This window comes from Salmo trutta, chromosome 21 (genome assembly GCF_901001165.1).
Source record: "Salmo trutta chromosome 21, fSalTru1.1, whole genome shotgun sequence".
NCBI lineage: Eukaryota > Metazoa > Chordata > Actinopteri > Salmoniformes > Salmonidae > Salmo > Salmo trutta.
In genome coordinates this window covers 19,224,379-19,242,315 of record NC_042977.1, presented here as the reverse complement: position 1 = coordinate 19,242,315, position 17,937 = coordinate 19,224,379, and the positions used below count along the sequence as shown (strand labels likewise).

Here is a 17,937-nt window from a genome sequence, read left to right as displayed (position 1 = left end):
CATTTTGAAAACATTCTTAGTTTGTAACCTGAATGTTTTATTTCGTATTATGAGGCATGTCTTACCTTGCTTCAAAGTAGCCTGTAGGCAAAATCCGACCATGGAAACGTGGAGGCAATTATTTTATAATCACGTCATAGGTGGCGCGTAAGTTAAGTTTGGGAGGCTTACTATTTATCCTACCATTCGGCGTGCCAGTTATGATTTTTATATGCGCATGTTTGTCAATCATTGTCACGTGGTTAATCATGATCTCAATTAAAATTATTATCTGAAAGTTAAGTCAACTAATGCGAGATCACCAGCCTCTGCCATATGGACACACCGTGATCCATTATGGGCTAAAGAAATGAGAGCATGGAATTCATAGCCTATAGGCCAATGCAGCAGTAGGACTACAACTTCCATTGCTTTTGCACACTGAGGATTGGTGATTATCGAGGGGAGATTGTTGGGAAGATATTTCTAATCGCTTACTTTGAGCCACTCTAGTTTTAATATATTATAATTTGCAATAAAAAAAAAATAGCGACGGGAAAAAACACTTTTCCACGCAGCAGGCCAGGTACTTCCATGCATGCTCCCTCAACATTATCAGGACAGAGAAACCAGCCACATGCTCATTGCTCAAATGGAGCATTCCAAACAGAAGACAATGAAAAAATTGGCATCTTGTAAATTATGGTTATGATGAAATAAACCAAAACCTGTTTCTCACAAGTGTAGCAGGTTGTGAACTCTGTAAACAACGTTTCCACTCGAAGAATGAGGACTGAAAATGACTAATGCATGCATTAACAGAAATTAATGCGACTAAATTACAAATATTAACTAGGGATGCACGATATATCGGTGAATATATCGCAATCGGCCTATATTAGCTAAAAATGTCAACGTCGGTATCGGCCGATGTCTAGTTTAACACGATATCAAACTGACCTGCATACCTATATAACGCTGGAACATGAGTAATGACACAGCATTCCTAACCTATCCCACAACGTCTGCTCTGTGGATCGAGCAGTCAACAAGTCGAGCAGTCATTTGAAAGAGTAAGAACATTTCAGCGAGACAACTCAAAGGCGAAATCCATTAAAGCCAAGATAATGGAATTCATTGCCCTTGACAATCAACCGTTCTCTGTCATCGGTGATGTTGGCTTTTGCGACTGGTCGAGCACCGGTACACACTACCAAGTGTGCTATTTTTCAGATGTTGCCCTACCGGTGTTGCACAGTAATAGCATCACTGCTATTAGCTTCACGACATACATATCATGGAACGTCGTTTGGGTCTTTGTTTCAAAAAAGATACAGTAGCACTGTCAAAGCTGTACAAAGAGTCTGCAAACACCGGCCACAAGTGATGTTTACCATACCGCATTGGTAATAAAGCATAATTTGTTCGACCACAACATCTGGGGTTGCTAGCTAGCTAGCTTTAGCTTGGTACCAAGCTAGCACCAATACAACCAGCCTGAAACAATGGCCAGTAGAAACTGCAGTCATTTTCATTATTCTTTCATTATTGATTTAGGAATCTAGTATTAGCTAGGTTGCCACTTGTTGTTTGTCTATTGAAATTGAACATCAGTTCATGAAAATAAATAGCTAGCCAGCTACTTAACCCTGTTGCCCACAGCTAACGTTATAAGCAGTCAGCTAGCTTCATCTGGCTAGTGAGGCTCGACCGGACCGGGTTATGTGTTGTGAAGCTAGCCACAATAAGGATTAGGCACAATAGTGGAATTTGTGGTTTGCCTTCTAAGTAAAAGTCTGTCATTGACAGTGATGCAAATGAATACAAATAGTAGAATTATGCCCTACTTTTATTTTGAAGGCTAACCGCAAAGACCATTGTGGCTAATCCCTATTGTGGCTAGCTTCACATAGATGCATCCATCCACCATTAATCAAATAAGAACTGTCTTATAAATTAGGGTTATTTTAGATGATGACACCTAGCTAAATAGTTAGCTAGCTAAATATAGCTACTGAAACAGATGTTGTTTTGCTATGTTTTTGGGGAAGAACGCTGTTTGCATCCATGAGCTTGCCAGCTTTTTTTTAAATGACCAGCACTGTAGGTACGCGAGACAACTTTACCAGCTTCAGAGCATACTTATCGATGAATCGTTGTGACATATGAAATACGAGTGATGGTGTAATCAATGTGAAATAACTACGTACATTTTTTTGGAACGCGTTAAATTATGTGACGTGCAGTCATATTCAGGTCCAGATTGGTCAACAAGCTTATTTGACAAGTCATTGTTATTTGACGTGCATCTTTTTGGACACGCAAAGACCCAATGGGCGTTCCATAGAAATCCTGGTTGAGAATGAAACGACAGAACAAGTGAACAACGAAACAGCACAGCAAGTAAGTGAAAGAAGTAGGTTTTGATTATGTTTTACTGGATATGGGGACGTACGTAAATGCCATCAAAATAACTTTTTGGTCAAAGTGGTGTGTGTGTGTGACCTTTATTTTACTAGGAAAGTCGGTTAAGAACAAATTCTTATTTACAATGACAGTCAAACCCGGACTACTGCTGACATACAGTATCATGGGAATTGATTTGTTTGTTTTTTAATCTAAAGGCCAACACGTCACACAATGAATGCGCAAGAATTGTCAGGAGACAGCTGAGCCATTCTGGAGAGACTTGTCTCTTATATATTTGCCACACACCCCTCCCCTTGTCTCAATATTTTTTAGACTGAACAAAAATATAAGTGCAACCAACATGTGAAGTATTGGTTTCATAAACTGAAGTTTATTAATCTCAAATTATGTTACACAAATTTGTTTATATCCCTGTGACTAAACATTTCTCCTTCGCCAAGATAATCCATCCAACTGACAGGTGTGGCATATCAAGAAGCTGATTACATAGTATGATCATTACATAGGTGTACTTTGCTGGGGACAATAAAAGGACACTGTAAAATAAACATATTTAGGCTTCCCATAACAAAAAGGGTGAATACTTATTGACTCAAGACATTTAAGATTTTCATTTTGTATTAATTTGTAAAAAATATAATTCTACTTTGACATTATGGGGTATTGTGTGTAGGTCAGTAGATCTCAATTTAATCCATTTTAAATTCAGGCTATTACACAACAATGTGGGAAAAAGTCAAGCGGTTTGAATACTTTCTCAAAGCACTGTAGTTGCTGCATCTTTAGATCGCTCCTTTTTCTAAGTTTCTACCAGAGATTTTCATCTGTCACATATGAAACCACTATCAGGTGCGCTGTTTGGAATGGTGTTTTGCCGCGAATTGCATTTTGGCAAATGTTTGAAAATGTACATTACCTTGGAAATAATGGACGACACAACGTCCGTTAAGCGAATTCCTATTTTATCATCTTTTGGTTAGTTCGATATTGACAGACGCGACCCAGTCGTTTTGTTCTTTATGTTACGGTGCCATGCTCAGTGGCAACTTTCTTATCCCTTGCAGTGCTGCTAGCTAGCCAACTAGCTACGGCTACACAGTTGCGACCTCTGCAGCCAGAATAATAAAGTAGCTGTTTTCTATTGACATTAATTTGGATACATCCATAACAATGAGTTAATAATGCCAGATTTTTGAGTGGCATAGCTAGAAAAGTTTGCGTTCTCGTCTGGACACTCGTCAACATTGACTGTTAATTACGAGGAGATTGCACATCAAACACTAAGCTAGAAGCTAGGTAAATAGTTTGTTGCTAGCAAACCTGCCAATAAGACAACCGAATTCAGAAATATCAGTTGCAAAAACAGCTGGTCAAACTAGAAGCATGTGGGAGGATTTGACAGCTTTAGCGGTGGAGGGGACCGGAGAAATTAATGTTCATCACTCACTACGTTAGGTCATCATATACTCCCAAAAATCCTCTGCAAAAACAAATCAATGCTAGCTAACTGTTTTTTTTTTTTTTTTTTTTGACCTGCGTTTACAATGTGTCCCACTTTCAGTTTGTGTAGTTGTTGGTTTCTTTCTGTATCTTTGTGGCAAGTGTAGTCGCATATTGCATCATGATTGCAAGGTGTCCTGATATATATTTTCCATCTGTCCCAATATCTGGTTTTTATGTCCATTCTAAAATGGCTTGAAGGGCAATCAGAAATGAGTATTCAACAATGCTGTGGTAGAAGTCAAATTAATTCAGATTTAAAAAAAAAAAAAAAATATTCCAAAAGCCTGTATTGCAATAATCACTTTTTTTTAAAATATATATATATTTTTTTTGTTGACCGTTCATGTCCGCTTGTTCTCATGTCTTTTTGGTCTCGTCTCTTTTGCTCCTTCTGGGCTGTGTGCACCTTCCCATTTACACCAGAGATCTGTATATAATGAGATGCCCATGTCCCCGCACTTAACAATGGGAGTTGTTGTCCCAAAGGCGAGAAGGCAGGTTAGATCCAAAATAAGCCCATAGAAATGCATTGGGAATTATTTTGGTGAGAGTGAAACTTCTTGCTTCACTTCTTCCTCTGTTTACACACACCAAGCCCCTGCCACTCGCATAACAAAGACGAGAGATCACTTCTTCCTCTCTGACAAGCGGTTTCAACTCGCTATTTGCATTTTGAGGTTTGGTCAAACAGAATCGGTCGTATGGACACAAACACATTGAGACATTATTTTACTGTAATAGAGAAGTTCACTTTTCTAATACCCTTTTATGTTTTCAACTGCTCAAATTGCACACAGAGCAGACACTACTAAAATGGAAGTATCAATGAACAATGATTCTGGAAAATATAGTCAGTTTGTTGTGCATGGGTTTGGTGTATTGCTAGCAGCGTCTTAGCTAAAGACTTATACTAGTTATCTAGTCTGTGTTTTACAAATGTACAATAAGCATAACACAATTTATATAAGGAATTGGCCACTCCTTCTCATTATGAGAAATAAGGTAGGCCACTTGATTTCAACGGGGATTCGATCTTGCAACCTTTCGGTTACAAGTCCAAGGCTCTAACCACTAGGCTACCTGCCGCACCATAGACCAGGTTTTAAATGCGCCAATTGATTAGAATTTGAGCTGAATTAATTTTTTTAGCTCAAATTTACTTGAGGTGTACAACGCAGCGAAAGCATAGCCTATAGTCCTAGTGGTTTCGTTTTATATATATTTCTTCATGTATTCATTCGGGTTCACAGTGCAGACTGAACCGAGGTCCCCGTACCGAACGGTTTGAGTACGTGTACCGTTACACCCCTAATGTTAAGTGGCATTTACTGGGTCCGGGACAGTAGATGCCTGGTAGGCAGGCAGGCCAGGAACAGCAGTGGGCCACCAGAGCAGACAGACCTTGACAGTGATCGATACGCTCATTAAAAGCCTATTTCTAGACTGTCGCAGTCTGGAGGAGGAAGAGACCGATGGTGGATGGTTCAGGCCAGGCTGGCTATTTTTGTTGTGGTAGTAGCTGCAAATCAACTAGTCTATTATCCGCTAGCCCTTTGCCATCGCTAGGGAAGTAGCCTATAAAAATTGTGTTTTTGATTACGTTTGGCAGCCTGTGTATTTTTCTAAGGCTACAGTTCTGGGCCTCTATAAAACATCTTATAGAGGAGAATAATCAGCCAGTGGTTGCGGTGTTTTAGCTTGCTCATGCTTTCTGGGGCTTTGATTCAGTGAAAATGTACCGAAGCCTCCTGCTAGGTCATTATTAGTGCCGGGATTTCGATACTCGTTAGTATCATCGTGGCAAGGAAACAAAACAACAAGCGGATCAAACTTCTTTAGGCCCTAATGTTGGGAACAAACATGTTGTCATCCAGAGATATTTATTTTCCAAGCTGTAACACACAATATTTTACATACAGCAGGTTTTTAAACGGCCAAAGAGTCTGGTCTGCTTCAGGTTTTCATTTTTGAACCTGAAAAGATATTGCGATACTAGTATCGTCATGGCCCTAGTTGTTATTATGCAAGGACACAGTCTGAAAGGGTCAAAGCCTTGGCGTTGACTGAAATTGCACCCTATACAGTGTTTTACTTTTGACCATCAGAGTACTATGGACCCTGGTAAAACGTAGTGCACTATAGTTAATAGGGTGCTATTTCAGTCACCGCTTTGAATAAATGCAATGGGAACTGAAGTTACTGAACAGCGTGTCTAGAAGCAAATAGCATATATAGGAGCTCGCCTTTTGTAGCAGTCCAGAGTGCTGAAAATAAACATGTGAATTGGTTGTCAACAGTAATGTTCTCAGCAAGCCTGGTAGTAGGTTAACCATCTCTTGACTCCACTGTAAAGCATGTAGACCTATTATAATGCAGAACAAACTTGAAGGTTTGAAGGCACTATTTTCAGCCATTGACGAGTAAGACTGTGTCCCGATTGTCCACACTTCTCCGAAAGTGTGCAACCTACTCCCCGTCATGGATTTAAAAGCATTGGACTCGTGTAGTAAGCATTGGCTGGAGGGAGATTCCACCACTGTTAAATCCATGATGGAGCGTGTGCAAGTGCACACTTTGGTAGATGGGTGGACAATTGACGTAGCCAAAGATTCCTGTCGTGCAGTGGGGACTTTAGGCTAACCAATGCCTATCTCGGTGTGCTGTGGGTTTACCTGCAGGTGACCCTGTCCATGTCCACTAGTATTCACACGTGCCGGTATTAATATCCAGTCTGGTTATTAGAGCCCGACCAATATTGTTTTGGGGGGTCCGATACAGGGTTTTATGGGGGACAACCTGCCGATATACTGTTTTCCAGTGCGGAGATTAAAGTGTAATTTTTCTACACTGGGTTCTCATAAATTGCCGTCCAAAGAACATGCTTTGAATGTTGATTTTATTACGTTGTGACACTAATGACATCATGGTAATGGCCATCATGGTAATGGCCGTGTTCAGATAAGCATGAGATTCCTTTTTTCGTCCTATTTGTTCAATATTGGTTATCGGTGGAATTATCGGCCGATACCGATATATTGGTAATGGGCTGATATTGGGCGATATCGGTAAAACGATATCGGTCGGCCTCTATTGGTTATTTCCCATGGTCATTGGGAAATATTTTCTTGCAATTTGTTTTTGTGTAGTTTTTTTCTTTCAAAACCGGCAACTAATTGTTCCATAAATGAATCATTGTGTCTGAAGGGAGGTTTGACTGCTCCTGATAGACCCGGGACGATACCAGTATTGCGATACTCGTTAGTATCGTGGCAAGGAAACACAACATGAAGCGGATTCAACTTCTTTAGGAAAATGACTCAACTGTTAGAAACAAACACTTCCAGAGTCCCATTTATTTCGTTTCTACGATATACACACACTATTTTATATGCAGCAGGTTTTTAAAGGACCAATGAGTTTGGTCTACGTTGTCTTTTCATTTTTTCACATGGAGAAAACATTGCAATACTGGTATCGTCACGGCCGTAGCTGCTGACAAGGGAACACTTCAGGACTCTCTTGACCTGGTCAAAAGTAGTGCACTAAATAGGGAATGGGGTTTTATTTGACACAGCTGGTGAGAAGGGAGAAAAAACAACTCTAGTTTGCCTAGGGCCCCCAGAGCAGTGAAACCATAAACACACACACTCCGGCGAGATGATGTACAAGTCTGGGCCTACGCTGTGCTTGTGTTGTGTTGACAGGCTGCCAAGGGCAAGGTGCCCACGTCTGTCTGAGAGCCAGAGGCCCTTTCATTTTAGTACTGTTGGCCAGCCCGCTCAGACGAGCACCGCCCCAAGCCCTGTTCAGAGCCAGAGGACACTGTTCAAACTTGATACACTTGTTTTATCCACTGGTGTTTTGTAGTTATTTCAAAAGACTGTCATTATTTGGTTGTTGTAAAGTGCATCTGCAAGGTGCCTGGTCCAAACTAGTCCCCAGACTGTGGAACAGGAGCAGGTATGTGAGTAAGCCTACAAATTGCCTTGGCTATAAGTGGAGGAGGGTACGTGGGTTCTGCACCTGGAGGAAAAACCTAATAAATCAGTGTGTGACTGCTACCCATTCCAGGACTTTTACTCCTGCCTTGCCAAGTCCTGCTGTGTACTTTTGATTTTCCAGTCCTTAGTTTTTTTTCAGTACTTTCAAACAATGAATAGTTCTGTCACCTGAAATCTCCTTGAAAAGGCTGCCGTTTTTCTGTCAGTACTGATTTGACGCTTGGTTTTGTTCTTGGCCTCATGGATCAGATGGCAGCAGTTGGTGTGACCGTGATTGAGGTTCACTCTGACTTAAGTACTCCTCTCTCTAGGCATCCGTTACCTCAGACTTCCAGATGACCCTGTCAATTTAGCTAAGTGCTTGGACTTTGTTTAATATATAGGGCCTTTTGGGCAGAGGTATGTTGTTCAATCATTTTCCCTCATCTCTGAACTTCTCCCTGTAGTCCTGTGTGGCTCAGTTGGTAGAACATGGCGATTTCAACGGCGGATTGGTTTCCTGCCGGGGCCACACCCCAAAATGTACGCATGATTTAGAAATCACTTTAGATAAGAGTGCTAAATGGCATATATTATATTACTAAACTCTTAGTCTGTCTCTCTAGGAACACCATCTCCAGAGAGCCATGTCGGCCCAGTCAGTGTATGGAGAGAAACACAACATGGTCATCCCCGTCCCGGAGGCAGACGGCAACATCGCCTACTACGAGTCCCTCTACCCCGGGGAGTTCAAGATGCCAAAGCAGCTTATTCACATACAGCGTGAGTAAAATGGACCTGGCTGCTATCAATATGGGGGGGGTACAATATTAGTTTAGATGATATTATATCTATACTTTGACTCCCAAGTATAGATTTGTAGAACAAAAAAAAAATAGCATTAGCTAAGTCCTGTCGTCTCGTCCTATAGCTCAGGGGTATTCAAATACTTTGAGAAGGGTCTGGTCACACACATTTCTTAGGTGGTAAAGATCCGGATGGATATTGCCATTTGTCTGCGTAGGAACAACCCCCCCACCTCGCAGCCCATGCGATCCCGATCTGTTCAAGCTGTTCTCATCCCTCTTATTGGCAGAGAGGGTAAATAGCCGTTTTAAAGCTTGACTCCTGTAATTCTACACATTTTTCATGTCTTTTGTGTGTTCATATGAAAGCAGGAGTCGAATCCTGATGGTATAAAAACAAGTTTCTGGGTCCGGATCCGGCCCGTGGTCCGCCTATTAAGTACGGGTGCTATAGCTTGTCCTCCATCTTCTTTATAGTGAGCCAACGGCTCTCAACCAAATCGACCCTAACACCCTGTGTCACTTGTGGACATCTGACAGGATCTGATTGGTATAAGCAATGATGAATCTTCCACCCAGCATATCAGAAGACACAGTGAAGCGGTTTCCGTATTGGTTGCAGCAGTCAGATCCTCTTAGATCTGCGTAAGTGCATTGGGTCAAGGTGTCCATTTTGGAGGCATTGATCAACCATCTACATTTGCGGGTGTAGGTTCTTAGGCAATGGCAAGATGTTTTGTCCATTTTGTGGCATTTGAGATAGTATGGCATAATGCTCAAGGGTAGGGGGATCTGGTCTTAGTAGTAATTTAGTAGACCTTATCTTATCATCCATGAATCACATTATTTGTTGTGATTGCTTCAGATAAGAGCTAGGCTAAATGTAATTTCCTGGTCATGTCTTTTTGTCATTGTTTTAAAGTAGAAGTCCCTGCGACCGTTTGTCCAATTATTGTCCGATGTGAGACATTTTCTATGATAGGCATGGAATTCGTTCATGTCCCCTTGTTTGACGTTTTTGCTGCAAGTCTAGCAGAAGAAGCCACCAGAGCTCAAATCAAATTTCTAAAGGCATTGTAATTTATTTAAATGTATTTATTTAAATGAAGGCGTGTGTGTTTAGGATTCAGGTTTCTTGTCGGTCTTGGGCTTTGAAAGTGTCATTGGTAAAATTGAAATGCAGTTGCCAAGAATGACTGCCATGAATTTGTATGTTCCTCTAGCTTGTTCCTCAGATTTGCTTAACCGACCAAATGTAAAGTAATCACTTTACCCCAATCAATACAACTGTAGCTTTGGTCAGAATAGTGAAGGTGCATAAAGCTGGTGGCCTCCATGCGCTTACCACAAATTCTTGTTTACCAAAATCCGCTGTATTGTACACTGCTCTGTTACTAGTGATGCACCGATATGACATTTTTGGCCGATACGATATCTGGCCTGGGAGATATTTTCCTTGCCAAACAAAACCCTATGCCGAAAACCGATATTTAACATTTTTGCTGCCTTTTTAAGCATTCTAGTACAGTTAAATAGTTCACACACACATGGACGCAGCGGTCTAAGGCACTGCATCTCAGTGCAAGAGGCGTCACTACAGTCCCTGGTTAGAATCCAGGCTGTATCATATCCGGCCGTGATTGGGTGTCCTATAGGGAGGCACAGAATTGGCCCAGCGTCGTCCGGGGTAGGCCGTCATTGTAAATAAGAATTTGTTCTTAACTGACTTTCCCAGTTAAATAAAGGTCACACACACACACACACACACACACACACACACACACACACACACCAAAAAGTTATTTTGTTGGAATTTACAGTTGAAGTCGAAAGTTTACAAACACTTAGGTTGGAGTCATTTAAAACTCGTTTTTGAACCACTCCACAAATTTCTTGTTAATAAACTATAGTTTTGGCAAGTCGGTTAGGACATCTACTTTGCATGGCACAAGTCATTTTTCCAACAATTGTTTACAGACAGATAATTTCACTTATAATTCCCTGTATCACAATTCCAGTGGGTCAGAAGTTTACATACACTAAGTTGACTGTGCCTTTAAACGGCTTGGAAAATTCCAGAAAATGATGTCATGGCTTTAGAAGCTTCTGATTGACATAATTTGAGTCAATTGGAGGTGTACCTGTGGATGTATTTCAAGGCCTACCTTCAAACTCAGTGCCTCTTGCTTGACATCATGGGAAAATCAAAAGAAATCAGCCAAGACCTCAGAAAAAAAATTGTAGACGTCCACATGTCTGGTTCATCCTTGGGAGCAATTTCCAAACGCCTGAAGGTACCACGTTCATCTGTACAAACAATAGTACGCAAGTATAAACACCATGGGACCACGCAGCCGTCATACCGCTCAGGAAGGAGATGCGTTCTGTCTCCTAGAGATGAACGTACTTTGGTGCGAAAAGTGCAAATCAATCCCAGTACAACAGCAAAGGACCTTGTGAAGATGCTGGAGGGAACAGGAACAAAAGTATCTATATCCACAATAAAACGAGTCCTATATCAACATAACCTGAAAGGCTGCTCTGCAAGGAAGAAGCCACTGCTCCAAAACCGCCATAAAAAAGCCAGACTATGGTTTGCAACTGCACATGGGGAAAAAGATTGTACTTTTGGAGAAATGTCCTCTGGTCTGATGAAACAAAAATGGCCATAATGACCATCATTATGTTTGGAGGAAAAAGGGGGAGGCTTGCAAGCCGAAGAACACCATCCCAACCGTGAAGCACTGGGGTGGCAGCATCATGTTGTGGGGGTGCTTTGCTGCAGGAGGGACTGGTGCAGTTCACAAAATAGATGGCATCATGAGGTGGGAAAATGTATGTAGATATATTGAAGCAGCATCTCAAAAAGTTAAAGCTTGGTCGCAAATGGGTCTTCCAAATGGACAATGAACCCAAGCTAACCCTAATCCTTATTGTGGCTAGCTTCACAACACGGTCCGGTCGAGCTTCACTAGCCAGATTAAGCTAGCTGGCTGCTTATAGCGTTAGCTTTGGGCAACATGGTTAAGTAGCAGGCTAGTTATTTATTTTCATGAACTGAAGTTCAATTTCAATAGGTGAACAAGTGGCAACCTAGCTAATACTTACTCACAAGGATTCCTAAATCATTGCTAAGAATAATGAAAATGACTGCGGTTTCTACTGGCCGTTGTTTTCAGGTTGGTTGTGTTGGTGCTAGCTAGGTACCAAGCTAAAACTAGCTAGCTACCCCATAAGTTGCGGTCAAACAAATTATGCTTTATTACCAATGCGGTATTGTAAACACATCGTTCGTGGCCGGTGTTTGCTTGTTTGCAGACTTTTTTTGTACAGCTCTGACAATGCTACAGTTTTTTTTTTTTTGACACGCAAAGACCCAAACGGCATTCCGTAGTGTGTATGTCGTGAAGCTAAGAGCAGTGACGCTATTACTGTGTAACTCCGGTAGGGCAACATCTAAAAATAGCTCACTTGGTAGTGTGTACTGGTACTCGACCAGTCAGCGAAAGCCAACATCACCCACACGAGAACGGTTTGTCAAGTGCAATGAATTCTATTATCTTGGCTTTAATGGATTTTGCCTTTGAGTTGTCTTGCTGAAATGTTCTGACTCTTTCAAATGACTGCTCGATCCACACAGCAGACATTGTGGGCTAGGTTAGGAATGCTGTGTAGCACAAGATTTTACGTGGCGTCATTACGTCATGTACCTACGTTTTATATAGGTATGCACGTCAGTTTGACATCGGCGTTAAACTAGACATCGGCCAATACCGATGTTGGCATTTTTAGCTAATATCGGCTGATTACGATATGTTCACCGATATATCGTGCATCCCTATCTGTTATTTAAATTTTTTTGGTATCGGCATTAGCACAGTATACTTGATCCCAATTTTAAGCTCCAAGACGCATGCAATTTGAAAAACCCCAAAGGTAGATAGTGCTGATTTTATTGGTGCATTGGACCATGTCACGCACCATAGTTTTAGAAACTCCATGGATGGTGGTAAAACCATGACGTCATATCTGAATTCCCAAATCTTGATGCACCTTCGACATTGAAGCGCTAGTAGCTCAGAAAATAAAGTCAGCATTATTTCAGACAGAAGATCTAGGGATAAAAGGCCTCCCTTATCCTATAATGGGAGAGATGAGCAGCCAGCTCTTCATCTGAACTCTTGAAATGTAATTTCACATTAGCATGTGTGCTGAGTGGTAACGGGAGTTACACTGGGGACGTGCGTCATGGACACGTAGCTTTTGCCAGCACGAGCCACTTTATCAAGTGGTTTTTAATTCTTGAAAACCGAACCAGAGCTTAGATTTACGCTGAGCAGCATGACTCTCTTGCGGGTTTGACATCACGATGGGGATTTAAAATGGTTCCCAGGATCTCTGATAGTCCGCTTCATTCCCATCCTCATGTCTAAAAAAAAACCTTCTCTGTAGCTTTAAACCTGGACACTGACATCCTCATGTCTAAACTATCTTTCTCTCTGTAGCTTTCAGCCTGGACACGGAGCAGCCGGAATATGACCTGGACACGGAGGATGAGGCCTTTGTGAACAAGCTGAAGAAGAAGCTGGAGATCACCTTCCTGCAGTTTGAGGAGATGATCGACCGACTGGAGAAAGGCAGTGGGCAGCAGGTAAGCCTTGGAGGCTGCGTCCCAAATGGCACCCTATTTCTTATATGGTGCACTGCTAATCTGGGCGCCCCCCCCCCACCCTCATATCCCCAATCACATGCACTTGGTTTAGATGGGAGAAGAGAGAGTAGCCTACAATAGGTACTCGTAGCATCAGCCTAGCATCCTGTCCAGGCGGTGTACATGAGATACTCTTATTACTTACTCATGGTGGCGTCTGTTAAGTACATGTTTTAAGTGTCTCTATTTCTGTTATTACGGTGCTATGTTATTAGTACGCCTGCGCGGTAGTCTCGGTGTTGATGGACCTGACCTGAGTGCAATGGCAACCATGTACTGTGGAAATACAGTGAAGTAAACGTTGTTAAAAAGACGACTAGGTTCCAGTATAAGTTAATAGCGTCTAGAGTCCTGGGAATCTTTGGGTCAAGTTATGACAGTGACCCTGCCTCCTCTAAAATGTGAACATCCCTCCCCTCTTCCCCCTGTCAGGCGGTGAGCCTGCAGGAGGCCAAGCTGCTGCTGAAGGAGGATGACGAGCTGATCAAGGAGGTGTTTGACTACTGGACCAGGAAGAGGAAAAACAACAAGCACGGCACTCTGCACCCCACTGTGAAGCAGGAGAAGAGGGACGGATCCAGCACCTCAGACCCCTACGTGGCCTTCCGCAGGAGGACGGAGAAGATGCAGACCAGAAAGGTAGGATCCCACCTCTAGACCAGGGCATATAGGGGCTAGTTGACCCAACCCAGGTAAACACTAAGGGCCTGTTTCCCAGACACGGATAAAGCCTAGTCTCGGTCAATGGACATTCCCATTGAGCATGCTTTTTAGTTCAGGACTAGGCTTTATCTGTGCCAAGGAAACTGGCCCCAAGTGTATGTACCAATACCCCTTTCAACTAAATAGAGGCCCACGCTAGATTATTGACAGCGGATGACTGTCAATTTAATGGTGAAATTGCCCACCTCAGAACCGTAAGAACGAGGAGGCTGGTTATGAGAAGATGCTGAAGCTGCGGAGGGACCTGAGCCGAGCCGTCACCATCCTGGAGATGATCAAGAGGAGGGAGAAGAGCAAGAGAGAGCTGCTGCACCTCACCCTGGAGATCGTAGAGAAGAGGTGGGTACTACTCAGAGAGACACAGGTTGTTTTTAAAGTCAGGTTGCTAGGATGCAAGCCATCTTGGTCTGGAAGGCTTTCAATTCTAGAAACGGATCAAATTATGGTAGAATATTGTATAAAACAATGCGTTTGTAGATGTGTTTTGTTAGCTAGCTAGCCAACCATCAATCCGGCCTATAGGATCTCTGGTACTACTGTATAGGAATGGTTCTGGTCCATTTAAGAGAGTTAGCCTTCGATCATTTAGTTCCTAAACAATGTTTTAAATCGGGTTTTGATAGTGGCTGACGGTTTGATTAAGATCCAGTTTTTCAAATGCTTGATTATATCTTGACTTTGACTTTGCTCCTCCAGGAACGGCATGTCCGACTTTGGTGGTGAGATCATGGCTGAAGTGCTGGCCCAGCGTGCACTGGACAAGCCTGCCCATATTATCCCTCTGGTGCCGCTGACCAACAGCAACCAGTACAGACATCAGGACTACATGGACCTCAAGGAGTACAAGGTGAGAGAGGGAGATGGCAACAGAGCAAGAGGGTGACCTCAATGGCCCGTATTCATATACAGTTGAAGTCAGAAGTTTACATACACTTAGGTTGGAGTCATTAAAACTTGTTTTTCAACCACTCCACAAATTTCTTGTTAAACTATAGTTTTGGCAAGTCGGTTAGGACATCTACTTTGTGCATGACACAAGTAATTTTTCCAACAATTGTTTACAGACAGATTATTTCACTTATAATTCACTGTATCACAATTCCAGTGACTCAGAAGTTTACATACTCTAAATTGACTGTGCCTTTAAACAGCTTTGAAAATTCCAGAAAATGATGTCATGGCTTTAGAAGCTTCTGATATGCTAATGACATAATTTGAGTCAATTGGAGGTCTACCTGTGGATGTATTTCAAGGCCTACCTTCAAACTCAGTGCCTCTTTGCTTGATATCATGGGAAAATCCAAAAGAAATCAGCCAAGACCTCAGAAAAAAGTTGTAGACCTCCACAAGTCTGGTTCACCCTTGGGAACAATTTCCAAGCACCTGAAGGTACCATGTTCATCTGTACAAACAATAGTACGCAAGTATAAACACCATGGGACCACACAGGCGTCATACCGCTCAGAAAGGAGACGCGTTCTGTCTCCTGGAGATGAACGTACTTTGGTGCGAAAAGTGCAAATCAATCCCAGAACAATGGCAAAGGACCTTGTGAAGATGCTGGAGGAAACAGGTACGAAAGTATCTATATCCACATAACCTGAAAGGCCGCTCAGCAAGGAAGAAGCCACTGCTCCAAAACCGCCATAAAAAAGCCAGACTATCGTTTGCAACTGCACATGGGGGAAAAGATCATACTTTTTGGAGAAATGTCCTCTGGTCTGATGAAACAAAAATAGGACCTTTTGGCCATAATGACCATTGTTATGTTTGGAGGAAAAAGGGAGAGGCTTGCATGCCGAAGAACACCATCCCAACCGTGAAGCATGGGGGTGGCAGCATCATGTTGTGGGGGTGCTTTGCTGCAGGAGTGACTGGTGCACTTCACAAAATAAATGGCATCATGAGGATGGAAAATTATGTGGATATATTGAAGCAACATCTCAAGACATCAGTCAGGAAGTTAAAGCTTGGTCAAAATGGGTCTTTCAAATGGACACTGACCCCAAGCATACTTCCAAAGTTGTGGCAAAATGGCTTAAGGACAACAAAGTCAAGGTATTGGAGTGGCCATCACAAAGCCCTGACCTCAATCCCATAGAAAATGTGTGGGCAGAACTGAAAAAGTGTGTGCGAGCAAGGAGGCCTACAAACCTGACTCAGTTACACCAGCTCTGTCAGGAGGAATGGGCCAAAATTCACTCAACTTATTGTGGGAAGCTTGTGAAAGGCTCCCCAAAACGTTTGACCCAAGTTAAACAATTTAAAGACAATGCTACCGAATACTAATTGAGTGTATGTAAACTTCTGACCCACTGGGAATGTGATGAAAGAAATAAAAGCTGAAATAAATCATTCTCTCTATTATTATTCTGACATTTCACATTCTTAAAATAAAGTGGTGATCCTAACTGACCTAAGATAGGGAATTTCTACTAGGATTAAATGTCTGGAATTGTGAAACACCTTAGCCAAATACACTAACTCAGTTTATGTAAACTTCTGACTTCAACTGTAGACTGCTAGAGCTAGGATCAGTTTGGCCTTTTAGAGCCCAATGAATAAGATTATATGGAGAAAGGAGACCTGATCCTAGATCAGCAGCTCTCCTCTGGTATACTTTGTGAATACGGGCCAATGTCTTGAAGGTTTACTCTTGAAATATTAGACCGCAATTGAGTGACAAAATGTGTCTGGGTCCTTCCCTCCCTTCTAGCCGGAGACGACCGATGTCGTCAGGCAGAAGAGGAAGTATGAGAAGAAGCCTAAAGTCTTACCCCTGTCAGCTGCTGCCCTTCACCACTCTGGTCCCTCTGTGTTCAATGCTAAGGACGTCCACCAGTATGACTTCCCCAGCTCAGACGACGAGCTGCGCTCCCAGGTCGGCAGAGCGGTTTGACTTGGGCTGTCTCCCAAATGGACCCTGAGGCACTTAGAGATCTGAGAGGATTTGATTGGTATAAGCAACACTACACAGCTGATTCAAATGATCAAAGCTTGATGATTATTTGAACAAAATGCCCACCCCTTGGGGTCCCGAGGACAGAGTTTGGGTAACCTGACTTAGCCCATCAGAGAGGAAGGTGGAGCTATGATTATTTTCACCTTACAAATCTTCTCAGATCTCCACAAGGGCTTAGGGGTCGCTTTAGGATTGGGCCTTGGAAATCTGTTAATCATAAAAATGGCCCTGTTGGTGACCTGTGACTGACTTGTCTCTCTCCCTTTACTCCTCTCCAGATGCACTCAGGTTCCTCAGAAGCTGAGGAGGAGAACGACCCAGACGGTTCTTTTGCCTTCCGGAGGAAAGCAGGCTGTCAATATTATGCTGTGAGTATAGACGACTCCATACAGTAACTTTATTGAACATTTACACAATAAAAACAATTTTGTGGTCGGCATATGAAATGCACAATCAATCAATTACAATACAACGTACTTCAATACAGAAACACAGGCGACGTGAGCACACACACATTCCCATATAGTCCCAGTGGCATCCTGTCTGGCCATGTTTCGTAACTCCTGTCATGTCTAATGGCTCCTCCTGTGTCTGTCCCCAGTCTCGGTTGGACCACGGGGGCAGCTGGCCGTGGGTCAGTCCGTCAGAGGGCGGCCTGGGAGACACTCGTTACCGCTACTGCCTCACCACCCTCACCGTGCCACCACGCTGCCTGGGCATGGCGCGACGACGTCAGGGACGAGGGGGCAGGTAGGTTACTGCAGAGTTAAAGGGGCAATCTGGGATTCAAACATGCAAGCAGTCCACCCCCGCCAATATTTTTGTAAAAAGCTGAGTGATGGG

General features: G+C 42.7%; 1 protein-coding gene across 3 annotated transcripts in view; it reads left to right on the top strand.

Annotated features, from left to right (window-relative positions):
* The window catches only part of LOC115156866 (enhancer of polycomb homolog 1), a 42,344-nt gene that overhangs the window by 14,712 nt on the left and 9,695 nt on the right, over positions 1–17,937 (top strand). For all 3 annotated transcript variants that reach the window (XM_029704650.1, XM_029704651.1, XM_029704649.1), the window contains 8 exons: positions 8,519–8,675; positions 13,204–13,349; positions 13,842–14,048; positions 14,323–14,471; positions 14,829–14,979; positions 16,849–17,013; positions 17,373–17,462; positions 17,696–17,844. In XM_029704650.1, coding sequence (XP_029560510.1) covers positions 8,519–8,675; positions 13,204–13,349; positions 13,842–14,048; positions 14,323–14,471; positions 14,829–14,979; positions 16,849–17,013; positions 17,373–17,462; positions 17,696–17,844 — 1,214 coding nt within the window. The remainder of the gene's footprint in view (positions 1–8,518; positions 8,676–13,203; positions 13,350–13,841; positions 14,049–14,322; positions 14,472–14,828; positions 14,980–16,848; positions 17,014–17,372; positions 17,463–17,695; positions 17,845–17,937) is intronic.